This window comes from Rhinolophus sinicus, chromosome 17, assembly GCF_057876585.1.
Source record: "Rhinolophus sinicus isolate RSI-liver-muscle chromosome 17, RSI-T2T, whole genome shotgun sequence".
NCBI lineage: Eukaryota > Metazoa > Chordata > Mammalia > Chiroptera > Rhinolophidae > Rhinolophus > Rhinolophus sinicus.
In genome coordinates, this window is record NC_142517.1 from 84,905,891 (window position 1) to 84,933,758 (window position 27,868).

At 34.2% G+C, this 27,868-nt stretch overlaps 2 protein-coding genes across 4 annotated transcripts in view; one reads left to right on the forward strand and one right to left on the reverse strand.

Annotated features, from left to right (window-relative positions):
• Nucleotides 1-27,868, reverse strand: part of ARL13B (ARF like GTPase 13B) — a 65,708-nt gene that overhangs the window by 11,810 nt on the left and 26,030 nt on the right. For both annotated transcript variants that reach the window (XM_019755540.3, XM_019755539.3), the window contains exons 4-6: nucleotides 6,505-6,610; nucleotides 5,388-5,590; nucleotides 2,659-2,773 (exon numbers count right to left, since the gene is read on the reverse strand). In XM_019755540.3, the coding sequence (XP_019611099.1) occupies nucleotides 2,659-2,773; nucleotides 5,388-5,590; nucleotides 6,505-6,610 (424 nt within the window). The remainder of the gene's footprint in view (nucleotides 1-2,658; nucleotides 2,774-5,387; nucleotides 5,591-6,504; nucleotides 6,611-27,868) is intronic.
• Nucleotides 11,118-24,293, forward strand: STX19 (syntaxin 19). Of its 2 annotated transcripts, XM_074333216.1 has the most exons (3): nucleotides 11,118-11,324; nucleotides 22,851-22,926; nucleotides 23,364-24,293. In XM_074333216.1, the coding sequence occupies exons 2-3, from the start codon at nucleotides 22,874-22,876 to the stop codon at nucleotides 24,259-24,261; spliced, it is 951 nt and encodes a 316-aa protein (XP_074189317.1). In that variant the 5' UTR covers nucleotides 11,118-11,324; nucleotides 22,851-22,873; the 3' UTR covers nucleotides 24,262-24,293. The 2 variants fall into 2 exon arrangements, with proteins under 2 accessions (XP_074189317.1, XP_019611101.2); XM_019755542.2 differs by lacking the exon at nucleotides 22,851-22,926.

The window sequence follows — 27,868 nt, forward strand, 5'->3', positions numbered from 1 at the left end:
CCACATGGGCCGGTGGGCTGAGCCCTCCACAACTAGGCTGAAGGACAATGACTTGGAGCTGATGGGCCCTGGAGAAACACACTGTTCCCCAATATTCCCCAATAAAACTTATTAAAAAAAAAAAGAATAGTGCATGACACTTAGTAAAGCGTTACATAATGCTGTATGTATCAGCTAGTATTACTTTCTTCAGTTACATTATCATTTTGAATGGTTATATCATAATTTATTTTACCAATTCCCAATCAATGGACAAAGAAATTATTTTCAATTTTTTGCTATTAAAAGAAATACTAAGATTGAATTAGTTCTTTAGAATAAATTCCTAACAGTAGAACTGTTGTATCAATGGGTAAGCACATTTTAAAATGTGACACACTACAAACTTCCATTCAGAAAAACTAAAGTCAATCTATACCCCAGGTGAAAGGTCAGGAGAGTAATATTTCCCCATATATTTTTCAATGCTGTGTCTCATTATCAGTGTTTTATATCTGTCAAAGTAATAAATAAATGTTTTACCTCAGTTTTGGTTTGATTTAGCTTATTGTTTTTATTACTAATGAAGATGAATTATTAAATACCCTACTGCCATTTTTATTTTTTTGTTAGGGAACTACCATGGTACCCAATATCTACTTTTCTATAAGATTCTCATTATTTTCACAGTAATTTTAAGGGTTCTTTTTTTGGCCTATGTGTCTCAAATATTTTTAATTAGGGTTTGCTTGGGTTTTATTGCCTTAAACTTTGTAGAACAGCTCTTGAAAATTTGACTGTAATAAGAACGATCTATTTTCACTTTGTGATTTGTGGCTTAATTACCCTGATTTGAAAGTTTTTCCTCCTCCATACATATACAAATGTTTATAATATGTGCTAGTATTTTTAAGGCTTCTTTTTTTATACATTTAAGTCTTCTGGAATTTAATTTGTTATTAGTGTTTAATAATTTTACTTTTTTCCAAATAATCATTCGGTTGTTCCAACCTCCTTTTCTCCCACATTTGAAATGTCACCTTTAACTTTCACAAAATGCTCATACATAATTAGATATATTCAGTGTTTATCAGTGTTCCATTGTTCTGTCTGTCTGTTCTGGAACCAACACCTCACCATTTTTATTATCTGTGGTAAAAATCAAAGGAATGTAGGTGCTGCTCTAAAATGCAAACATTTCAGAGGAGGAGTTTTGTGGGGGAAAAGAAGAAAATCTGCTTGGTATAAAAGAGACTATAGGTAATTTGCTTTCATTTGTTTCATTTCTTTATTGATCATCTTCTTAAAATTATTGTAGCTTAAAAAGCACAATGACTACTTTCCCCATGCCATTGATTAATTCAGAGACTTTCAATAGAAGGTACACTGTTCTGTATTGTGTACATCTTTATGCTGTGAAAAATACAATGGTGGCAGAAGTGCTAAGACCTTCCAAGTAACCATGGTACTACAAAATAATTGGTCATTATTTACAAGGTGAGCTTTACTATACATGTAGAGAATATAACATTTGAAAGTAAAAAATCAAACTTGATTTCCCTCTTCTCTATCAATATGTTTTAAAGAGCATAAAATAAAACTTGACAAACATAATATTTTGTAGGATGGAGACAAAACAATCACTCAAGTTATTAAGATGGCTTTACTGTACTTAGAAAAGCACATGCTTAAGCTAAATACCAATGGGGCTAATAAAATTATTAAATACAATTAACCTTCTGGTGCCTAAACAACTTGAGACCAACTATTTCATATTACCATTATTTTGCAAAATAAAGCAATACCAAAATGATCCAATCGTCTTCTTACCTGCGGAGCTGCCTCCCTCAGCAGCAGCCCCAAGGAGAAACAAGCATCCACCTTTCCAGATGAGCACCTGTGTAGAAGGAGGCAGTGACAGGGGAAGAGGAATGGAGAACACACAGGCAGTGGGACCAGTGAGCCAGCTGCCACTTTGCGCTCCCAGTAAATGGTTTAGGAAGCTCTTCCTCTGGGAAGGCATGGCTGCTGAGGGCCAGTACCAAATCTGGACACCAGTGGAAAACGGAAACAAAGACACAGATACACAGACACGTACACACGCACACACACAACCCCTCAACTTTGTCATGATTAAAAATCTACAAATGAATTTTGGTAAAACTTCTGACAATTAAAATAAATAATATTTACAGAGAGAATAATTTATTACAGTTTCAAACATTCTTAAGTGTCCCGAGTAAATATTTAGGAAATCATTTGTATACTCTAATGCATCATAAGCATCTAAACATGACTGTAAAGAAACAGTAACAGCAATACAGGGACAAAGACAATGTAAATAAGAGTAAATATGTTACTACCATATGAAATAAATGACAAAAAAAACCCAGATATACTAGAATAGTAACTATTATAGTTGTTACATTCAATCTTAAATTTCATTCTCAGTTAAGTCTGAAGTCCTTTCCTTTTTATACTAGTTCAGAAGGAAAATTTGAAAAGGAAGCAAAAGCAGCAAACTTTTAACCCGTGTCTCCCATTTAATTCTTTTAGAAACAATCAGCTTCCGGTGAACACTTCTTTCTATCTCCCTGCCTCTGTTCTCAACTCCCCACTTTTCTTAACTTCCACCTTTATAACTTAAGAGATAAAAGTCACATTTGCCACTATCCATACCTCAATGATTACAGTTGCTATCGGCTGGAAAGGATTAACAATAATTGGTTCTGGGTCCACCTCAGCCAGACCACTGGTTCCATCGAGTTCAGCCTGCTCTCGCTCTCTTTGTTCTCTATTATTTGAGGAAAAAAATTTGGAATTCCTGAGAAAATGCTGAACCATGTTTAAGAACACTTACAATAGGTTTAAGGGTTATTAAATGCAGTAATTTAAACATCGAGACATGGCTTTGAATTACTGAGAGATTTTTCAGAAATCCCTATGCAGGTAGCAGGTCTCTGCCCCCATATAAAAATCAATCATTTGAATTTTAAAATAAAAATATGTTGACAAAAATGACATTCTCTATGACTGATGCCTTAATGTCAATTGTGCATATTAATTATTTTTCTATGTTCCAAGGGTTTATATTTATCAATTTATTAATTACCCTCCTAAACCAATGCTGTCCTCTTCACTGATGTTCACAGATAACTAAGTCCTCTTGTTAATAACCCTCTTCTTAAGGGCTGTGTCAAGTTTCATATATGAACAAAATAACAACTGTTGTTTTACACAACAGAAGAGGCTCTAAAAATAAGCTGTACTTATCCCTCAGATTAAATAACTATTTCCATATTCGTTAGTACTGGAACATTTACTATCTCTGATTTATAGTTAATGTTGCCCCATACATGAAGGGTAGTAAGTTATAAAACAAGTAGCTGAAGACAGAACAATGAGTAGTATAGATCTGAACTAGGCTGTAAGTATAGTATAGCAATGTGAATGCTCATTACTACGACATTTATTAATTATATTTTCCAATGGAAAGATATATTCTTTCATTCTGAACCTAGGAAACCAAGATTTAGAGATTTGCAATTTACTACTCTGTGACCTTGGATGTGTATCTGGATCTTTAAGCCTCAGCTTTCCCATAAATGTGGATACAAATACCTACCTCATAGGGTTGTTTCAGCTAAAGTAACATATGTGAAAGCCCCCTGTAAATGAACATACTCATAGGACAGTAAGTGTTATTAATGTGATTCATTTATTAGTAAGCAATAGTACTATTTTCAGATACCAACAATAACGTGTTTTACAGTTTTTCAAAAATGTCTGAACCTATTAGATTGGATTTAACAAAGTAAAAAGTTTCTTTATAAATCACTCCTCTCTAAATGCCAATTTACTTTTAATTATGGAGACTGCTCAAGAGGCTAGGAGAAAGGAGGAAAGGGGAATGAGTGTCAGAAAAGCCTGCCATAACATGATTGAGAATATCTTTCTGGAAAAGGTAAGAACTTGAAAACAAATGACTGACATTTGATTTCTTTTATCCAACTCAATTTTTTTGTTTGTTTTCTTAATGGAGGAAAAGCAAAGGGGTTCGTCTGGAAAGTGTGCCCATGTATTTTATTTTTATAAATATATAAAAGGTACACTTACATGAGTGATTGGTTGTACTGAGCTTTATGTCATGAAAATATATAGTAAGATAGAAACCCCAAGATTCTCCCAGGAACTAAAACCTCATATCCATGTTAAGAGAGATCTAGATGAATGACCTCCTCACATTATTGAGCACTTGGGGATGGAGTGTTATCTCTAGAAATATTTCTCTCCTTTAAGTCCTATCTCTGAGTTAAATGAAAGATACCGTGTTTCCCCGAAAATAAGACCTAGCTGGATCATCAGCTCTAATGTGACTTTTGGAGCAAAAATTAATATAAGACTTGGTCTTATTTTACTGTAATATAAGACTGGGTCTTATATAATATTAGTATAGTATAATATAATATAATATAATATAATATAATATAATATAATATAATATAATGTAATATAATACTCGGTCTTATATTAATTTTTGCTCCAAAAGATGCATTAGAGCTGATTGTCCAGCTAGGTTTTATTTTTGAGGAAACACAGTACTAGTAATCAGAGGATTTCCTGGACAGTGTAAGAGAACGCCTCACCAAGGCATCACCAAGGGTAGTTTAGTAGGTTCACGCCTTCCAGGCTGCAACTCTATTAAAGTGTCTGGAAGGCAAGTTGTTACTTAGGTAAATGGAAGACAACTTTGGATCTTATAGGAGCTCACTTAAACATCTTGTCATTTGTCCCCTCCCCTACAGTGTAACAATCCAGAGGAGAAAAGAAAGAGAAATCTTCGGATTAAGCACTAAATTCAACTTCTAATCAAATCTGAGTACTTTCTTGCAGCATTAAAATTATTACAAGTGATTCTGTGGTAGAATTTATACAACCATTATTTTTATTATTTTTTTTAAAATTCAGAGCTTGCTAAGTTTAGTTTAAAAGTTTCCTTTCAGGGAATATAATTTTTAAATTATTGAAAAACAGATTTAAACTGAGATGGTACAATTTAGCCTGTTTTCTGACAAAACTAGTGTTGAAGATTAGGTTTTGCTTCAGTTGATTGATCCACTAACAGCTTACCTTCTATCTTAGTTGAGCTAGGTACCCATAAGAAATAGGAGATGCATTTTTCCAACTCTGAGAGCTAATGAATACCTAAGGAATAAATTTAACTACCATAACACTACAGGAAATTAGAACTCTATCTCCCTAACTGGTATAGCAAAAGATCCTTAGAAATAGCTGTCTTCCTTCACACGGAAAGAGGAAACTGAACAGATAAAACTAAAAAATTATTCATAAGGCTTTGGTATTTTTGACTTTTCAAATGCACTGCAGCACAAAATTAATCTACTTACCTTTCTTCCCGTAATTTTCGTACTCGTTCAGCTCTTTCTCGTTTCTCTTGCTCCTCAAGAGCACGTTGTTCTGTTGTGTCTTTTTGGATGCGTTCATTTAAGGCATCAAAGTCTCTTGCAATGATATGTAGCAGCCAATAAAGGCCTTTTTTAATGGATTTGTCTATTTTCTTTCCCGATCCCAAGATTGCTGAACAAGGTTCCTAAAAAATCAGCAATTAATTTGACTTAAAGATTAAGTTTTCCACAAAAAAATCTATTCATAAACCATAATTATCAGTAAACCAAAATTAACCCACTAAATTAATGATATGAAGCACCTGCTTATTTAACTTATAAAACACAGCTCTGCAATGATCACTAACATTAGTACATAGGAGTTGGCATATTTTATGTATAATATCTATAAGCTATAAGAGATATTATGATATAAGAAGTCAACTGTGTCAGTTATAAAAGTTTTATATATATAGTTATACATATAATGTAATATATAATGATACACACACACACATATATATAATATATATATATATACATATACATAATAAAACAAACTCATTGGAAGACAAAATTAAATTGCCAGAACAAAATATCACTACTTATAAAAAATAGCACAAAGTTTTAATTCCGTATATCAGGTAGTTTATAGCAGTAAATATCTTTTAAGATTGACAGTCTAATGACCATCTTCTGAAACCAGAATAAATTATTAAAATATCTGTCCAACTTTTTTAAGATTATATGATAGCCCTCCTGATGTGATTTTTGAAAAATGTAAACCTATCCTATGTTCAAAGTTTGTATTTATATGTTTTCTATACTGTTTACAAAATGTATAGCATGACGTGTTTGTATAGCTTATGGGTCCTGTCAGCAATATCTTAAACAAAAAGCCAATCTAGAGTCTTTGAAATCACAAAACAGTGTTTATGAAAAGAGAGTAACAACTAAATAGAAATCCAATATTACAGTATTAAGTAATATCAGCAGAACAGTGGGTAAAACTAATTCTTTCAAAACACTAATGAATTATTGTTAGCTGCCTATCACCTTTACAAAAACAGAATTATACTCAACATATTTTATAGGGCAAAAAAACAAAACAAAAACTTACTATTTGACACAGGCACTTGTGCTCATTGACCAATTTTTCCAGAGAAAGACATTCAATCACATCAGCTTCTCCTAAAGCCCCTTCCTTGTCTTGTTTATTTGCCAACCTAGAGAGGTATAAATGAAGTCATTTTATAGCAAATATATACGCTATAAACCAGACAACCACTTAAAATATTTTGACCACGCTCTCAGTCCAAAGTTTTAAACCTACTGATTACAGAACATACTGGTTTTAGACAGCATTAGAGTATCTATTTCATCATTTTTATTTTACTGCTAAAATAAGTTTGTAAGGATTGGCATAAAAAAAGGAGAAATCAGGTAAAGTATCAAGAAAACAAGCAATAGATTAACAGGCCAACCAAAAAAGCTGCAAGTAGAAAAAGAAGTAGACTAGTTTCTACAGCCCACAGCCATCAATTCTAATGTTCACATTAATTATGTCTTTATCTTCTTAAAAAACGTTGCATCATGATGTAAATGCCTTATCTCAAGTCCTCATCTTCTTAAAATACAAACAGTATCATGTTTTAAATACCCAAATATTCATTCTGAGCTTGTAATATTTGCAATCATGTGCATTTCCAGTATGTGAATGTGTCCACATAAATGTGCAATTTACCGGAAAGGTGGGCCACTTCTATCTAATTTACTTTGCATAGCACTAGACATAAAAAAAAACAAAAAACAAACCAAAAAAGAAAATTACATTCAATTAGCAACAAATTAGGGAAAAACAAATGAAAAACCAAAAGAAGTTCTAAAAAAAGAGGAATTAAGACAAAATATCACGATTTGCCTATCAGATGGCAGAGGTCAGAAGTTTAATAAAACACCATCTTGGTCAGGGTTTGGTAGACATTTTAGACAAATATATTGGGGGTGCCAAAAAATGTATGCACATTTTAAGAGATGTTATCTATGTATTACTTTTCGAAGCTGGATTGAATTACAGTAGCAATGTGTAGTATGACATTCACTCAAAAGACGGTGCTAATCAAATGAATGTTAGCGTCACCATGTGACAGGCAGGACAATCAAAGAAAATAGCAGAAGCACAGTTGTCGTTCAAGGAGTGCAAGACCATTTTGAAGTGGTATTTGAAATTCGAGAACGTTCTCCTGACTTAACACCCCTTGACTTCTACCTATGGGGACCTTAAAGGATGTGGTGTACCATAGAAAACCAGCTACACTGGCGGTACTTCAGGAAGAAACTGAAACAGCATGCACGACGATACAAGTGGACACTTTGGTCAACGTTGCAAGCAGTAGTTTGCCATAATCAGAAGTGTCTGGACACTGATGGTAACCACTTGGAGCATCTCTTGTAATTGCAGAGGTCAAACATGACTTGTATTCATCTTTTGTTATTGGTATATATTGAGTATTACAAATTTAATACAGTTTTTTTTCTTTCTTAAAATGTGTATACATTGTTTTGGCACCCTTTGTATATTACTTAATAAATACAAGAACAAATCTAATGAACCCTTATCACCTGTCTTTAAAAATTATCAACATTGTGCCATTCTTGCTCATCTACATATCTTCCACATTTCCCCTAGTCATGTCACTTCACCCCAAAATTTAAAAATTAAAAACATTACCACAATACTATTACAACAAAGAATACTAATATTCCTCAATATCTTTTTACAAGTGTTACGTCCAAATTCAGATCCAAACTAAATATACAATTTATTCTTTTAAATCGTTTTGAATCAATATCGCCCCCAGCCACAAAATCCCCAAACCCTGGAACACCACCACCACCTCTTCCTTTCCTCCGATAACATGTACTTGTAAAATAAGTCATTTTCCCCCTGTATTTTTGTTCTGTTTCTTCGTTTATTAGGGAGACCACTTCATAGACTGTGTAGATGCCTGGCCACTGTGCTATACACCTGATGCTGAAGCTGAATAGTATTGAATGTCAACTATAATTAAACATATATTTAATTATATATTAATTAAATGTGGAATATAGCATAGGGAATATAGTCAACAGCACTGTAACAGCTATGTCAGAGGGGTAGTATAATAGATTGGGGGGGTATCACTTTGTGAGGGGTATAAATGTCTAACTATTACTTTGTTTTGTACACCTGAAACTAATTTAAAAAAGAAAAAGTTGTGTTTCTTTGGAATTTCTTGTGTTTAGCATTTGGATGATTTGACACGTTCCGTATGAGGTCATTTAACATACATCCTCTGCATTTCCTACATCTGGTAGTTAGATATACAGGCTGGATGAGTTTCAAGCTGAAATCTTTTGGCAAACATATTTCATGGATGGTGCTGTTACTTGGGAGGATTATAACACCATTTCTAGTGATGTTAAAATGGGTCAGTGGATTCCGCCGGAGTCAGCCTGATTCATCCAAAATAAAGTTCCCATTAACCTTTATCTAACAATTTTAGCAACCATTGATGACCTTTGCTAAAATTCCATTATTTTATAAGAGCTTATAAAATCATGACTTTTCTAGTTCTATATTCCTTCTGAATTTACTAGCTGGATTTTTGCTAAAAAGTAAGCTTTCATCAACTACTTGCTTCCTCTTACTTAAATACAATTCAGAAAAAAGTCAAGATAAAACTTTGATCCTTTGCCTTCATTTCCTAATTTTTACAATAATAAATTGATGCCCTGTCAGCCTCCAAAGGTGATCAAGTTGCTTTCTTTGGTTTGTGGGGGATGTCATTAGGACTCACGGATTTTTAAAATATACTTGACATGTTTCAATTTATTGTAGTTACTGTTCTTTTTGAGGCTCAAAGTTACCCATTTTTGGTCAGTGGGAGTCCCTCTTGTGTTGGCTCCTGCGTTCTTTTGGTACAACTCCAGTGGTCTTTGATATCTTCTTGCTTTTTTGTTGAGATAATATTCCAAACCTTGGATCATCCATTTCCCTAAGGAATCCTGGTTCCTTTCAGTAGGAACTGGTATTTTAAAGACCACAATCTGGGTGCTATGGACATTTACTGCAATTGACTTGCCATTGTTTTCTAGACTCTTTCAGTGGATAAAGCTAGGGGAAATGTACTTTTCTTAAGAAAGAAAAATTAAATTATAAGCTTACATTGATTTTTCCATTTTAAATCAAATATTACCCAGTTTTTACTTAGCTTCTTAAGTAAGACACTAAGAAGGATAAGATCTCTTTGTGGTTATTCTTGTCTCTAAGATTTATCCCACAACAGATGCATAGTCAAAATATTGAGTTTTAAAATTACTTGAAATAATCCTTCTCTGTGTGGTTATGCCACCATCTAGATATATAGCAAAGTTCATTTGTTTCAGGCTGTTTTTGCTTTTTAGAGATAGTTTTATTTTTAAGGTTTAATTTTTAAAACATTCATGTGGTTCCAAATTCAAAGTTATAAAAACAAAGTATAATCAGAAAGAACTGTTTTCCATCTCCATCCCTTCTCCTCTCTCTATTCTATCCATTTTCCTACAAAGTAACCATTTTCATTAGTTTTTCTTCCCATTATTTCTTTTTGAAAATATAACTATGTATATGGATGAAATGGTATTTTAAAGACCCCTATTGCCTTGGGGTGGGGGGTTCTTCTTCAAAAACTAGCTATACACACTCTAGTCCATTTTTTTTTTAACCGTAAATCCTAAAATTACCCTGAAGCTGTGTAAAGAAATCTCCTTTATTACTATATCCTCTATGAATGAGCAAAATGCTCTTTGTACGGCTGTTTCATCATTTATTCAGCCAGGCCCACACTGCCCACTTCAGTGGTTGTTCCCAGTGTTTTGTTTTTACAAAGAGTACTGTGAACAGTAAGTGTGTAAAGGAGTTACTTCTTATTTTGGGAACACATTCCAGGAAGTGGGACTGCTAAATCAAAGAATAAATGCAAATGTTATTTTGATAGATATGCTAGCAATGGTCCTCCTCTAACCTTTAAATCACAAAAATCAGGCAGACAAAAAGGGAGAGTAAGGAAATTTAGTGTTGTGAGAGACATTTCATTTCTAAGTTTTCCCCAAATAATTTCTCTTTGGTAAAATTAATTTTGAATTATTATATTGATATAGTAAACACCATAAGATATATTGCTGCACAACTTAATTTTTTATATTGAAAACTATGGAAGAAACTTATTTTAAATAATAAAAATAGATATAGTAAAAACAAAAGTGGTGTGAAAGGTTTAAAGACAGGAGCTCTTTCCTGGCGGTTGTAGTTCTGAAATTCAATGATTTTATGAGTTAAGCTCTTGGAATTTCCTAAAATAGCATAGAAAGCAATCATAATAAAGTAAATGGAACAAATAGCCTTTACACCAAGTTTCTTTCCATTCCTATTTATTCCAAGTTCTGTATATTTAGCAAGTTTTGATACCGAAAGAAAACAAATGTCTATTTAAATACAAACCAACCTTTTATATATATAATACAGGATTAGAATTGCAGAACCTGCGCCGAACACTCTATGCAGGCAGTTTAACAAGGACTTCCTGTTACCAGCTAGCTCCAATGGAAATGAGCTTCCTTTAATCTAAAGAAAGGGCAGTTAACAGGCAGAACCGGATTCTCCAGGTGTGAAGTAAGCAATTTGTTCTTCTCATTTGATATTAACAGCAAAAGGACAACTTTATCTCTAACTTATTTGGCTTCATTATTTGGCTTTCAATTACATTAACTACATGGAAACCTTACAGAAATTGCCTGTGAAGTATAAGATAGAGACTTAAACAATTTGATCAAAACGTTAACAGATGAAACTCAGTTTTTCTCTCAAAGGCAGGACACGAACACCGCAGGTGGAAAAGCAACAAAAGGAACAAGACAAAGGTAAATAAACCACATGCCTTTTTGTATTTTTAATGTCAGAGACATCAACAGCCTGAAATCCATATTTAAAAATAGCTCAACAGAAAATTAAATTTGTTTTACTCAGATTTGAACCAGGCTATAGGCAGCTGATCTGCTCATATATAGTATTGATAAACTGAACGGGATTTGGGTTTAGGACACTATAATAAATATTAACTTTCTTTTAAGTCCTTTATAAAATAGCTTCTCGTTTCGAAAACACTAGAAAGATCCTTTAAAAAGAACAACTTAAAATTCTTTCTTTTATAGACTGACTAAATTAGTCATATCGTGCTTGCTTTAAAGAACACTTTAACATTTAATTCTGAAAAGAAGTTTATGCCCAAATTTGACACATACAACCTTTAAAAACTTAAGATAGTTTTCTAGGAAGTCTTAATTTCTTCTTTGTTGTTTCCCAGAATCATTTAAAATTAATTTAAGGAAATAAGAAAATAATCTTCTTGTAAAAGGACTACTGTAAAATATCAAAGTACTCACTTTTTCAATGTTTTAGCTAGTGTATTAAAAGTACGTAATTATAAAATTTAATATATTATATTTGACTTGATAGTTTTAAAAATTTAAGTCAGCATCATTTAAATGCAACATATGAGTAGATAGATAGGTCTGATACTTTCAAAATTAAGCAATATATAGAGGCTTAACCAAAACATGTTTATTTTCTAATATTTCTTTAAAGTTATTTTATAATTGTTACCATGTTAGAATTTAATAACCCATTTCAAATCAAAATAATAATGGCTTTTAATAAGTGTTTTAAGGGTGGACTTGAAAGTGAGCTATGTAATACCTATAACTCATTATCTTCATGGCTATGCAGTTGTAAATTTAATACAAAATTATCTTATGTATGTACAATGTACTTTAATCAGGTGTGAGTTCAAAATGACAGCAGTCTTAATATTGAAACAAAAATGATCTTATTTGTTACATTAAACTAGTCAGTGCACAATTAATTTATTTAAATTAAATACAATGTAGGAAAAAAAAGGTCCCGAAAGACTGCATTACAAAAAAAAATCAGATAATTTAAACTTAGAGAAAATATATGCAACCTGCAGTATTTTTTTGTTTGTTTTCCTCAGTAAGAGGTGACTATTCCTAGTAAGAGGTGACTATTCCAATAATAGCTCCTTTCACTTTGAACTAGGGAAATGTTGCAAGCTGTCGTCACACATAAAAGCAAAAGAATACTCCATTTTAAGTTGGATAAGAACTGGTTATATTTCTTGAAATACTTTATTTAATCAGTATGTAACTATAGAAAGAATATACCTAACTTAAAAAAAACACACACAAAAAAAACTTTAAATCTATAAAGTATCTATCATGGTGTATTTCTCAAAGCATAGGTAATTTTTATTCATGTTTCTGTTCCTGGGACTGTCCCCTGTTTGTAATAGGGTGGAGAAACTTTTATTTGAGTCATACAAGTTTATTTTTCTGTTTCCCAGAACAAATTGTCAAAGTCAGTTACCATATTTAAAAATCAGTGTTCTTTTTTTTTTTGCAAATATCATGTTCAACCTCAAAGATATAGTCAGTTATTGACAGAAGAATTCAAAACTGTATAGCAATGCAGTAAATTAAACTTGCTGAAAGATGATTCATATTTGAATAGAATTATTCCAAGATTAAGAAAATAAATTTAAGGCACAGAACAGATTGTGTAAAATGGTAGTCTCATCAATTTCACCTAGCCTAAGCAATTAAGTGATTTAACAACTATGAACTTAATATTTTATGCCTTCATGAACTTCGTCTCTTACAACTTTTAAATTCTAATATGCTTAGATGTCTCACTTTGCCTAATATTCTATTTATGAAGATATATGATTAAGCATGTAAATTGGAAAGAGTTATAATGTTATGAGTATGCAACTACTAGAAAATGCAATTAATATACAGCATGTAAGTGCACCTGAGTACCTATATTAAGTCAATTTCTGCAGAGATGAACAAGAATTTGGGGAACATTCTGAACAATGTTAACTCTGTAAAGATAAGCACCTGACCTTCAGTGAAGATGCACAGAACAGAAATGCCTCCCTCTTTTACATACGGAAGTGTTTGCTATAATCTTAAGAAAAAAGACAAATGCTAAAACCACATCATACATTTAAAGAAAGGGAAATTTCCCAGTGCCAGAAATGAAGAGAGAACACAGTCATAGCCCAAGTAGAGAGTAGGAATTAAAACAACTCCATGAGCCACTAGAAGCTGGGGTTTAGGGTTTGTGCATAATAGGGAACTAAAACTGAGTTTCCTAGATGAAGTAGTGAACTAGAAAAAAATTGAATGTAGTCTGTATACAGAGACAGGAAAATCTCTGTTGGCTTGACCAGGATTACAACAAGAAGTGAGGTATCCATTAAGGCAATAAAAATCACTCCAGAAAAATCAGGCCCATATTTATACTCCCTGGGATACAATAGGCAAACTCCATGGGACCCTAGTAGTGACAACCACAAAGGCGGGGTAAGAATGTATCCACAACACAGGACACTGCAGCCATTCTTGTATAATTTCCCATTGAAGACAAACTACTTTCAAAGTTCATGAAATCCACTTGCTCACCACCAAGCAAAACAGTTGGTGGCTACAACAAGCACATACATTTATTCCTCAGAATCCAGAAATAACCTAATAATGTAAATGATCTTTAACATAAATATACTTTAAATAGTCAAAAGAAATAAATGAATAGGATCCATAAACCAAGACGGACACAGTATAATATTTAAAGTTGATGTTATATAAACACCATGCATGTTATGATGTATATAGCACTGAAAGGAAATCTGTTTCCCCTGTAATATCAGTAACATACAAAAAAAGATTCAGAATATTCATTTTTTTATTTCTAGTAAATTTATTAAGATTAATGAGTGCAAAATATGTATCAATGTATTTTGAAGTTCCTTAAAGTACCTTTTATTCAAATAGGAAAGTATGGTGCTCCTTCAGGAAAGAGTTCTTCCATGGACAGGAACCCAGGAAAAGACAACCTTTACAAGGGTCAGAGTCAAATATCTTGGTTTCCAAAATCAGGGACAGTAAAATTCACCTTACTGAAGCATTTTGCAAAGGTTTACTGTGCCACAGTATCAATTTGAAATATTCCATGTCTTAAAAGAAAAAAAAAAATTAAACTATGATGCTTCAGAAAAAAAAAAAAAAGGCTTTTGACAGAATTGATAATTTATTTCTAATTAAAAAGAAAAACTATCCAGTCAAAAAAATGTTAGAGGGGATTGTTTCAGGATTTGTTCCAAGTCATGCTACCAAAGAGAAATTTGGAGACACTGCAATTCTTGAAAACTGTGAGATTTAAAGTTTATTAAGTGTTTCTAGCCATTATATATGAAGTGTGATCAAAACATATGGTGAATATTTAAATAAAAAAAATATTACAGTAAAGGACACATTGCCATTAATCCCCCTTAAAATATTCTCCCTTAATTCAAACACACTTATCCCATCATTCCTGCCACTTCTGAAACAGTTCTGGAAGTCCTCTTTCATGAGTGTCTTTAGTTGTGCTGTCATGGCTACCTCGATGTCCTAAATCATTCTGACTTTGGGGAAGAGCCAGAAGTCACAAGGTGCCAGCTCCGGTAAATAAGGTGGATGAGGACACACCGTAATGTTTTTCTTTGAGAAAAATTGCCATATACCAAAAGCAATGTGTGACACGGAGTCTTGTCATGATGGAGGATGATTTACAGCACACTTAGCACACATATTCTCCAACCGTAGCTCACACCCAACTGACTGCACTGAACAAGTTGAAAATTGTCACTCATTTACTAAGGTTCAATACACCGCTGCCTTTCCCTGGGATGGCACTTGGCAGCAGCATTCACAGTATTTATTGATCACAGTGAAAAGGCTCCATGTCACACATTCCTTCTGGTATACCAATTTCTGACAAATAAAAACATTATGATATGTCCTCATCTACCTTATTCACCGGATCTGGCACTGTGCAACTTCTGGCTCTTCCCTAAAGTCAAAATGACCATGAAAAGTAAATGTTTTGAATTGATTCAGGACATCGAGGCAGCCATGACAGCACAACTAAAGGCACCCAGGAAAGAGGACTTCCAGAACTGCTTCAAGTGGCAAGAACAACAGGATGAGTGTGTTAGAAGCGAGGGGAATTATTTTGAGGGGGATTAATGGCAACGTGTTTTTTACTGTAATATTTTTTATTATTTAAACATTCACCGTATTGTTTAATCACACCTCATAAGTATTAGAAAAGACTTAATTCTCATGAATTAAAAAAAAAAAGTTTTGTTTTGATCCCTCCCATTTCTCATCTGAATCTCCAATAATATTGCTCTTTTCCTTCTCCCAAGTTATCAGGAATGCAAATCAGTTAAAATAAAATAGTGCAACAGCATATCTGTTATATATACTTTGTAGCTATAAGAATTCATAGTAACAGGTTAGTACAAGAACAGGAAACAGAAATCTGTACATAAATAGGAATGAAGTATACCTCACTTTATCTATCTTACCTCAGCCTATGACTATGAGCTAAAGCAGAAGAAAAGATAAGAATCCCAATCTTCACATGGTGCCAAGGATAGGATTCAAAATTTCTTAGACTTTCTGTGACATGGGTCTATGAGATCAAAACTAATTCCTTTTTTTCTTCTCAACTGTAAAGTGCTCAATTTGGTTTGATTATATTAAAGATCCTAATAAAGCTGCAAATAACATAATCATTTTAGATCTGATATGCTATATTACTTCCTGCACGAACGTTTTTCTTTTTTCTTTTTTTTTTTTTTAAAAGATTTTATTGGGGAAGGGGAACAGGACTTTATTGGGGAACAGTGTGTACTTCCAGGCCTTTTATTCCAAGTCAAGTTGTTGTCCTTTCAATCTTAGTTGTGGGTGCCGTTCAGCTTCAAGTTGTTGTCCTTTCAGTCTTAGTTGTGGAGGGCACAGCTCAGCTCCAGGTCCAGTTGCCGTTTTTTTAGTTGCAGGGGGCACAGCCCACCATCCCTTGTGGGAGTCGAACCGGCAACCTTGTGGTTGAGAGGATGCACTCCAACCAACTGAGCCATCTGGGAGTTCAGCGGCAGCTCAGCTCAAGGTGCTGTGTTCAATCTTAGTTGCGGGGGCGGAGCCCACCATCCCTCGCAGGACTCGAGGAACTGAACTGGCAACCCTGTGGTTGAGAGCCCACTGGCCCATGTGGGAATCGAACCGGCAGCCTTCGGAGTTAGGAGCATGGAGCTCTAACCGCCTGAGCCACCGGGCCGGCCCCGGAACATTTTCTTTTAAACATAGTATTTATAATAATAACATAATACAGTATTTGATACAGATCAACTTCATTTGTAGTATGTTTCACTAGGATAGTCTCCTTTAATCACTATGGAATAGAGAAAAATTAATAAATGTACATCAGATAGATTTATATCTGAATGTAGGCTCTGCCACTTTTTAGTTGTATGGTCTCTGACAAGTCACTTTATCTTTCAGACACTAGGAAAATTAGGGAGTAATTAAGAAAGTCACCATCCAAATAAGGGGAATTTCAAAGAAAAACTTACCAAAAAAATGGAGATGAAGTTCTTTAAAAAATTAGACTCCTCTCCCCTCGCCTCGCCAAAACAATCCTAAATACATGAATTTTCAGATTGAAAAGAGCTACTAAATGTTTAACAAATAATGCAAAAAGACTTACCCCAAGTATATAAGTGTGAAATTTCAGAACACCAGGAATAAACAGAAAACACCAAGAGTTTCATGAAATAAAATTTTAAAAAATGTTTCACAAAACATCAGGAATCAGATGGCAGTTTTCTCAAGGGCAACAAAGGCAGTTAGGAGAAAATACAGCAAAATTTTCAAAATTCTAAGGGAATATATAATAATGTTAAAGTAAGAATTATATCCACAGAAAATACATCATTTAGATGTAAGGATAGAATAGACACATTTTCAGAAATCCAAGTTTTTACCACATTTATATTTTGAAAGGAAGCTATGGTATGCCCCCAAATCAAGGAGCTAAACCAGGAATCCAGGAATAGATATGAGGAACCAGGGATCAGGAGAAGATAATACACAAGAAAGGAGAAAAAAAATCCCAACAGCTATTTGGTAAATCAGATCACAGGAAAAAAGCCTCAGGAAAGAAGCCTCAAAAGATAAATAAAACGAAATAAAAGAAACAGAGTACCTATTATACTTAAATATATTAAGACGATATTTTCAGTTACATTTAAGAATTTAGAATGAATTAGTGACGCACGTGTATAAAATGAAGCAACTAAAAAACTTAGGTAATTAATAATTTCAAAAAAATTAAAAAGTTAAATGGTTCTTCATGTTTGGTAATTATACGGGTGTGCTCACTTGTGAAAAATCATCAAATTATACACTTATGTTTTGGGTACTTTCTCTTTATGTGTAAATACATCAATGAAAAGCTTTCTCAGGGGCCGGCCCGGTGTCTCAGGTGGTTAAAGCTGCATGCTCCTAACTCCGAAGGCTGCCGGTTCGATTCCCACATGGGCCAGTGGGCTCTCAACCACAAGTTTGCCAGTTTGATTCCTCGAATCCCGTGAGGGATGGTGGGCAGCGCCCCCTGCAACTAAGATTGAACACGGCACCTTGAACTGAGCTGCAGCTGAGCTCACGGATGGCTCAGTTGGTTGGAGTACGTCCTCTCAACCACAAGGTTGCCGGTTCAACTCCCGCAAGGGATGGTGGGCTGTGCCCCCTGCAAGTAGAAAATGGCAACTGGACCTGGAGCTGAGCTGTGCCCTCCACAACTAAGACTGAAAGGACAACAACTTGACTTGGAAAAAAAGACCTGGAAGTACACACTGTTCCCCAATAAAGTCCTGTTCCCCTTCCCCAATAAAATCTTTTAAAAAAAAGAAAGAAACCCTTTAAAAAAAAAAAGCTGTCTTAAAATAAAAGTATTAAAAAAAAAATAAAAGTGTATATTTCCTAGCTCTATCCACTGAACTGGCTTAGAAACACTGAAAACACTTATTTGAGGAAGGAAATATAACCATATTACCTTACATGACTCTGGAATATAGTATTTGGGTAGTCATAATAATATAAACACAGAATATTGATTAACCAAAAATTATGATGTAACTACATGTATGTTGAGAGGTAAAAATTAAGGGAAGGATGATGTTGTAAGAAAAAGTTAAAGCCACATCTTTCATAGCAGAGATTCAATATAACTTTTAAAACTGAAAAAGCAGAAACAACTACATAAGCAAATTACCTAGAAATACGGAGTTTAAAAGCAACATGTATATCTGAGAAACTAAAAATGACTCCCTTTGGGAACTGGAAACTGAAAATGACATGTGATGGGGCAGGCAGGGGTTGGTTGTTTATCTTCATAAGCCTTGAAATGATAGGACTTCTTAAACTGTGTAGATTATTACTTTGAGGAAAATAAAAAAACAGTTAAAAAGAGCCAGTTGAAAAAAGAAAAAGCTTATGGCTATATCAAAAGTGACATGACATCTTAAACAGTTTTTGGAGAAATTTATTTTCAGCATCAATATAGTAATACCACGGAGAGCATATAGGTAAGGAAGTGATAAATAACACTAAACCAAACAAAGAACAGTCGGGAGCTATTCAAGGTAAATCATTAAGCTAACCTGACTTGCATCACCTCCCACTACACTGGAAAAAAGGTGAGTCTTTATCAGAGGTATATAATAAATCACGGGTGGTAATTCTGCTTTCACAAAGTTGCCACATGAGAAAAAGTTGCTACGATCACTTCCCAATGATTTCAGGTGTCTCTAAATATGTTATCAGCATAATCATCAAATATTTAATAAAATAATAAATACAAAAGAGCATATAGATGATCCTAACTTTATGTAATATATATGTTCTAAGAAATTTATATTATATATTTCACAGTGGAAAAATCACTGGTCTAGCAACCAGGAAGCTTGCATTATTATACCAGTGCTACTACTGACAAGCTCTGAGTAAGACATTTAACCTTTCTGATTCTCAACTTCCCAATAAGAATGAGGAAATTGATTGGTTAACCTCTAAAGGTTCTTTCTGGAATCAAATTAAAATATGCAATGGATGTGGAAGAAGCCATGTTCACCTCTCCTTTGGGGAACAAGGAAGGACTACGTATTACTGCCACCCTCCTCCAGTTGGTCGTGGAGTTGTAAGGGGAAAAAAACAAACACAAAAATGCATCATTTCAGGGCTGCAGAATTTTAATGTCTGTGAGAGACTCTCCAGTACTTCCAGGACCTTGGAGACTTACCGTATTCAGAAAGGTGGAGCTTAGGTCTCTGAGTGACCAAGATGGGAAACAGAGCCCTTGCCAAACCAACATGGACATGAAGTGTGAGCAAGAAATACATCTTTGTTGTTTTAATGCACCAAGCTTTTATGACTGGATATTACATAAATATTATGCTTGTGGCATAGTCAAGCATATCTTGAGTGATAAAATGTGACCACAAAACATTGAAAATTAAATTACTTTATAAAGCTGAAAATCTTTCCAACTTATCTCTTAAAATCTGGATTTTTATATTAAGGCTTATATTAGGTTAATTACAATTAACTAATTATAAATAACTTCATATGCACAATTATTTTTACTCATAAATTAACTTATTATAGTTTTTAAAAAAGGAAAAGGATATACAAAATAAGAATGTCAAACTTTCCGCACATTTATTTGATTGCTCTAGTACCAAAACCTTCTCAATTAAAATCACTTTTTAGTGATTTAGTGGTAGTTTGCTCACATACCATTATACATAGTTCCTCTATTTTGCTTATTTACTACTTGTAAGGACAAACGCCAAGAAATACACTCCTAGAAGACATGTCCAATATATTGATCAATAACTACTAAGTGTTTTATATTCATTTACTTTGCTATCTACATTGCCTGCTTATAGTCCTCCTTAACTAATCTTCCCTTCACAAAATTTCCAGGCTTAATATTGTAACTTACCGTCTTCCCCACAGATCTTAGTAAACCAGTAGCTTTGGTCAGTTCTATTCCTAAGGTACAGAAATTATTCCTTGCAAGTAAGGTGGAATACAGAAAATAAAATGGTGGGGAGAGATAGGGGATGAAATCCCTCCCAAACTTAGAAGTCTCTTATTTGAATAAATTGCACAGGCTGCAACTTATTTTTTTTTTAACTTTTAATATAGCAAATCAATGGTGAAATAAAACAATTTAAGCTACTTGAATTAAGGTTTTTGAAAATATTTAAAATAATGAGCAGATAACTATAAGAGCATTATAGGCAACAAAAACTTGCTCTGAAATTTTTCCAGCCAGTACTTAAAATGCTCAGTAATACAGGTGCATAGCAAATGTTTCTGAATAAACTGTTAATAGCTTTAAAAAAACTTTTTCCATTAAAAACAGATTTCATGGTCTTACTCCTTGTGCTCTGGCTTCTTTCCCAACTACTTCACTTACCTAATTGCCTCTTCTCACAACCCATCTGATTGATCGCTACAGAGCACCTGACACCACTGAAAAAGGCTTTATTGCAGAGTCCTTCCAACTAGACTGCCTGGATTTGAATCCCAACTCTATCATGAGCTGCTAACTTAGCTATATAAGCTCAAGTTTTAATATCATTATTACAAAATAGAGATAATAACACTAATTCTAAGTTCTTAAAAGAACATACTTGTACAGCACACTTAAAATAGTGCCTGGCACATATTAAATACTCAAGAAATCATGAGATATCAAGAGTTCAGTATCAGAACTTGAATAAATATCAGACTCATCAAGGTGCAGGTAATTCCAGAATGAATAAATATTCTTGCCCTCATGGAGCTTATCTGGGGGTGGGGACAGACAGCAGACAACAAATGGTTTAACATTTATGCAATGCATTTTCTACATTTTCTACAATATCCTTGACTGGGTCATCATTAAAGAACATCTCCAGTGATAGCAAGCTTATTACCTCCTGAAATAACTAGTTCCTTCCATCTTGGGATAGTTCTACTTGTTTGAAGAGTCTTCTTTATACTAAATTAAACCTCTCTCCTTATAATTTCCACCCACTGCCCTTTGGAGTTAATTCCAAGTAAGTCTAATTCCTTTCACATACCCAGATCTACACATCTTAGAAAACAGTTGTAGATATTCCCTACATCTTCTCTTTTGCAGGACAAATATTTCCACGTTTCTTTTCAAAAATTCTCCATATACTAATGGTCTTCCAATCTCATCCTTTCCTTAAGTTTGGAAATTCCTAATTTATAAATTTTCATCTCAAAATAGCACACTTAGAATTTAACATAATCCCTCTCCCATTTGCTTTGACTGGCATAGAGTCCGTGGAACAAACACCTTTCTTATTCAATCTAGACATTACACTATTATTCATGGAAGAATGACTATTCTGATAGAAAGCTTGTGATTAACTAGAAACTCTCGTAATTTTCATAAGCACGGCTATGAATGCAAGGGCCTTCAATTTTATACATGTGAAGGTGTTTTCTAAACAACTTGTACAATATTTTACATCTACCCTGGTAAAACATATTTTTGTTACTTTTGTACGGTGTTCCATGTTATTTTAGTATTTGAATCCCAACTCTGTACTTCAACAAAATAAAGACCTCTCCAAATTTTGTGCCACCAACATATTTAATAAGCATGCCTTCTAAGACAACATCCAAATCACTGATAAAAATAGTTGCATAAACTTATCAAACACTGGGTCCCATATATAACATTAGAGACATTTTTCTTTTATTGATACTGATATTATGTGTCAATGAGCTACTCGTAACTCCCTTAACAGCGTCTTCTTAGCTGCAAAAATTTCATGAAAGACATTCTTAAATGCCTTTCTAGAGTCAAGATGCTCTGTGAAAAATTATTTTATTCACAAAGATTTTTAGCCATTTCATCTTAGATTTATATGCATATCATTATATATACATCACTACATACAAATGATGTACATCAATTTGAGTCTATGGCTAACTACCAACACAAGATGTGAAAATGTCAGTGTTACCAGCACTCCCTAAATACGGTTTTATATAAATATATTCTCATGTTTGTAAAAAATATCACTTAATATACATTTTATTCTAATACACTCAAAATGTCTTTGCAGAGAAATGTTAAGACTCAGAAATTGGTATAATCAGATCAAGAATATGTTTTCACGTGTATGCAACAGATAAGAAAACAAAGCTATGTCAAATAATGTGTTAATCTGGAAGACTCAGACATTTTAAGATAAATTCAACATTGTTGCTTAAAGCTCTCATATGAAATCTGCCCTGTCACTGTACAGGTTTTAACTAAATTTTGCATATTGCAAATAGCAATCATATAGCAAAATGAGTTTGTTGTTAACACTACATAGATCCAATTAACTGGGAACAGTATATTTGGTAATGGGGTACTTTGGGAGTACTTTTTTTTTTTTTTTTTTAAAGGAGGGCGCAGCTCCCAGTGACCCATGCCGGAACCGAACTGGCAACCCTGCTGCCACAAGCACTACGCTCTAACCAAGTGAGCTAACTGGCTACCCCCTGAGTACCCTTTTAATTGTGAAAATTAAAGATATGGGCAAGTCAAATCTTTCATTCTAAGATATATCTGTCTATACCAAGAAAAATCTGTTGTTATGTGGCAGTATCATGGCACAAAAATTTATTTGCGGGCAACTGTCTATCTACATATCACTGCTTTCTCAGCTACTTAACTGAATGGGACTCAAAGTAGCCCTGCATTATGCACAGTGACTTACAAATTATTATACATTACTTTCCCTATTTTCACCATCTTTATGAGGAAATCTTATTGATTTTCCTAATTTTTTAACATCTTTCCAGAAAACTAGGAGGATTTTTCCTGGGAGATAAATGTAGCAAATTTAGCCAACTGCTAAATATAGCTATGTGAAGCCAACTGCTTCTTTGTTCAACACAATCATTTTTGCTTCTTAGGAGGAAAGGGAAGATGAAGGACCGACTTCAAGAACTAAAGCAACGAACAAAGGAAATCGAACTCTCTAGAAACAGGCATGTGTCAACTACAGAAGCAGAGGAAAAAGGAATGATTCTGCAGCAAGCCGTTATTTATGAAAGAGAGCCGGTAGCTGAGAGATACCTCCATGAAATCCAAAAACTACAGGAGAGTATTAATGATTTGACAGATGCTGTTCAAAAATTTGGGCAGCAACAGAAGAGCTTGGCGGCTTCAATGAGAAGGTTTAGTCTACTTAAGAGAGAGTCTAGCATTACAAAGGAGATAAAAGCCCAAGCAGAACACATTAATAGAGGTTTGGATAATTTAGGAAAAGACATTACAAAATCAGAGGCTGAAAATGGTCCATCATCAGTGGTTACCAGGATACTGAAGTCTCAGCACGCTGCGATGTTCCACCATTTCCAGCAAACTATGTTTGCGTACAATGACACAATAGCAACAAAGCAAGAGAAGTGCAAGACATTCATTTTCCGTCAGCTTGAAGTTGCGGGAAAAGAAGTGTCTGAAGAAGAAGTGAATGACATGCTTCATCAAGGGAAATGGGAAGTTTTTAATGAAAGCTTGCTTACAGAAAGCAGTATTACTAAAGCACAACTCTCAGAGATAGAACAGAGGCACAAGGAACTTGTTAATTTGGAGAACCAAATCAACGATTTAAGGGTGCTTTTCGTTCAGATATCTCTTTTAGTAGAAGAACAAGGAGAAAGCATCAATAATATTGAAATGATAGTGAATGGTACAAAAGAGTATGTAAACACTACTAAGGAGAAATTTGGACTAGCTGTAAAATACAGAAAAAGAAATCCTTGCAGGGTCCTGTGTTGTTGGTGTTGTCCATGCTGTGGCTCAAAATAAAGACTATTTTGGAAATTTTTCCAGCTTTAGAATGAAGGGTATCCCGTATTTCAGTATCTTGTTTTTCTTCATTTCACAGATCCATTCACATACCTTTTATCACGATTAAGTTATAATTTTACCCATTAGCCCTTACCTGCTAGAATTACAGAAACTTCTGAAGCCAGTGACATAAAACAAGTCCTCATTTGCTAAACTGAAAAAGTATATTTAGCTTTAAACCCACAGGTTAACTACTAAAAATGAGATGAATGATCTTAAGTTTCTGATCAGATGTCAAGCTGTATTGTAATTTTGTAATTTCTTATGCCTTTATAAGATGAATGTCAATAAGTGACAAGTACTTAAACAATCCTTTTGGCTCATTTGAGAGTATTTTCATAGTTAAGAATTGTATAAAACAAGACTTCAAAGGGTGCTATATTCAAGCAAGATTAAACCAGAAGCCATATCAAATCTTCCATGCTCAGATAGGTGAGGTAAGTCAGTGGTCAACAAATCCTGATAAAATTCAACTATGTACTTGATGAAGAGTCTGGTTGGTAACTGGGAGCTGAATCTAGTTTAAGACTTAAGAAGGCAAACTAAGGCACTGTTTTCCTGAACTTGGGTCCAATCAGGTCACAGTATTGCAGATCAGGAGGGTTGGCAAATAAAGCAAAAATAAAGGCAGTATTCTATTCTCGAAAGTCTCTCCATCACTCTGTTATGAAGCCAGGCACTGAACTAACGATGGGCTAGGGGTATAGTTTGAACTCATAAAAAGACAGAGATTTGTAACTCACATTCTAGTGGAGAAAACAGATAACCAATACAAATATTAGGACATGTTAAGTTCTTGACGGAGACTTAAAAATCAGGGTCTGATGAGATAGAGACCATCAGCGTGGCTACTTTGGTTGGGTGGTCAGTGAAGGCCTCTCTGAAAGGTAATATTAAGTGAAGACCTGAATGATGACACAGGACAGTACATTCCAGGCACAGGATACATATGGGAGGAAGACCCTGAAGAGGGTATAATTTACTCCGTTCAAAGAAAAATGACCAGTACAGCTGTTATCATGGTGGTAAGAGCAGTAAAGTAAGAGATGAAGTTAAGAAAGGTCAGCAGGGGTAGAGTTAAGGTTTTATAAGGCATGTAAGTCTGAAGTTTACTGCAAATAATATCAATGCAAAGCCCTCAGACTGTTTTTGGTCTGGGGTTAATGTATACTTTATATTTGAGAAAAATCATTCTGTCTCCTGTATGGAAAGTGGATTAGAACAGATTGGGGGCAGCTGAGTAGAGGACAAGGAAACAGGTATAGAAAACAATTAAAGGTTAATGCAGTAGTCCCAGTAGGAAATAATGGAGGCTTGGGCTAGGATGGCAATGAAGGCGGTAGTAGCAGTACTAATATCCAGATTAATAAAGTACTTGCTTTGTCCCAGCATTGTTCTAATAATTTTACAAGTTTACCAACAAGAACACTAAGATACAGCAAGGTTAAGTAACCTGTCCCAGGTCACAGAAACTGTATATAGAGGATCAGGATTTGAATCCAGGCAGTATGATTCCAGACCCAGCTCTTAACTACTAAAGAGTGGTGATGAAAAAAAAAAAAAAAGAAACTAACTTGTGACAGATTTAAGAGCTAGAAACTACTGGATACTGATTGGGTGATATTGCCATTTACTGAGATGGGAAAAGACAGAAAAGTCACCTGAAAAGTATGTAGATATAGTGAAACACTGAAAGCCCAGAAAAGAGCCTGGAACATTCCAGAATTTAGACTTAAAGTAGAAGAGGAGTCAATAAAGGAGGCTGAGAAGGAACCATCAGTGACGTAGGAGGAAAACAAAAAACTGTGCTACAATGCAGAAGAAGTGTTTAAGAAGAACAAAGTTGAGAAAACTGTCAATTTAAGGTCGAATAAGAACGGCCAAGTGACAGTGGATTTGGCAACAAGGAGATAATTTGTTGATTTCAACAAGAACAGTTTCAAGGAATTGTATGTAGAGATGGAAGTACAAGTGGAGTACACTGGGGAACGGATGTGACAGGAAGAATTACAATAGCCACTAGAGATGATTCTTTCCAGGAGTCTGAATAGAGGACAACAAAAAGGAGTCAACAGCTGGAGAGTCAATGCAGAGTCCAAGGATTCTGTAATATTTAAAGTTAAGAAACACAATAGCACATTCTGCTGATGGAAATGATCCAGAGAGAGAGAGAAACTCTTGATAAAGAAAAGGGATAACACGGAAAAGTAGAAAGGGGTGGGATCTGGAGTCCAAATGGAGAAGCTGGCCTTGGATAGAAGCAGAAATAATTCTTCCATATATAGGAAGGCAGGCAAGGTTTAGGGATAAAAGCAGATAGTTGAGCAAATTTGGTAGTGGGAAAATGAGAGCGTTCTTATGTGACAGTTTCTGTTTCCTCAAACTGAGGCAAAATTATTAACTGAAAGCACAGTGGGACTAAGGGAGAACAAAAATATACATAAATATACTCCTAACACTATAAAATATTTTTTAATTTATACAATATAAGGAAATTGAAGAGCCTTACACTGTGTCAGTTATCAAGTATTACTGGGGAAAAAAAAGATATTTCACATGTCAGCTTCAACTGTCTAAGAAACATTATAAAAAAGATAAATTTAAAGCTGATGATAAACTCCCCAGCTAAACAGGTGGTGACATATTTCTTCTGTTCCTTCTAAAGTTGTGCTATATCCTTTTATCTATTACCTTACCAACACTTGTTTACAATTGTTCCTAAATTGCTTATCATGAAAATTAAGAATATTAAGTAATATATAATACTCATTACCATAATTATATCCAGATGGATTTATAAAATAATAATTTTCTATTAGCATTTATATCTGTACATAGGGCTTTTAAAGGAAGTCTTCAGCACAGGAATTTTCAAAGCACTGTATCGCATACAATTTTCATTTTTATACTTTAAAATCATAGCATCATCCTAAACTAAGCAACAAAAATAACATGATATTTAACTAATTAGTTCCTGAACGTTCTGTATATTTTATTCACACACTTAGTGGGCACACTTAGTAGTAATTTTTTCCTCAAAATTACTGCCTCAATGTAAAAATATGCTTAAGCATTGGAAGCACAAGATTAGTCATCTACTGGTTCTGAAAGTACGCAATATTAAAAATAATAAAAAGTAATATGAGCACTTGGGCGCATATTCTTACCCACTAAACAATATTATTTTCTGCAACCAAAAACTTCATGCAGCCTGAATTCATATGAGACACCTTAAAATTGGATTTCCGAATTCATCTCCATCTGGGCACAACATATCATCAATAACCATTTACACCCACCATTACATTTATATAACACTAGTAAAATACCGCACGAGATGCTTTAAACACATTATTTGGAATTTGTTTGCATTACAACATAGATATTAAAATCCGTACATACAAGTAGAGACACAGCAGCTCAGAAAGATTACGTGAGCTACCCACGGCCTGACTAAAAGCCCACACTTTCCCCTACCAGTTCAAGTTTTGCTGTGCATCAGAATGACGGGGAAAACCTGAGAATGAAGCCGGAGGCATCCTTGGCCCTACCCTCTCACGGTCAG

Bases quoted from the DNA above. Each gene is read 5' to 3' on its own strand.
- STX19 (XM_074333216.1), top strand. From the start codon at position 22,874: ATGCCGGAACCGAACTGGCAACCCTGCTGCCACAAGCACTACGCTCTA. The intron at 22,927-23,363 runs GTGAGCTAACTG...TTTGCTTCTTAG, and splicing joins AAGCACTACGCTCTAACCAA to GAGGAAAGGGAAGATGAAGG.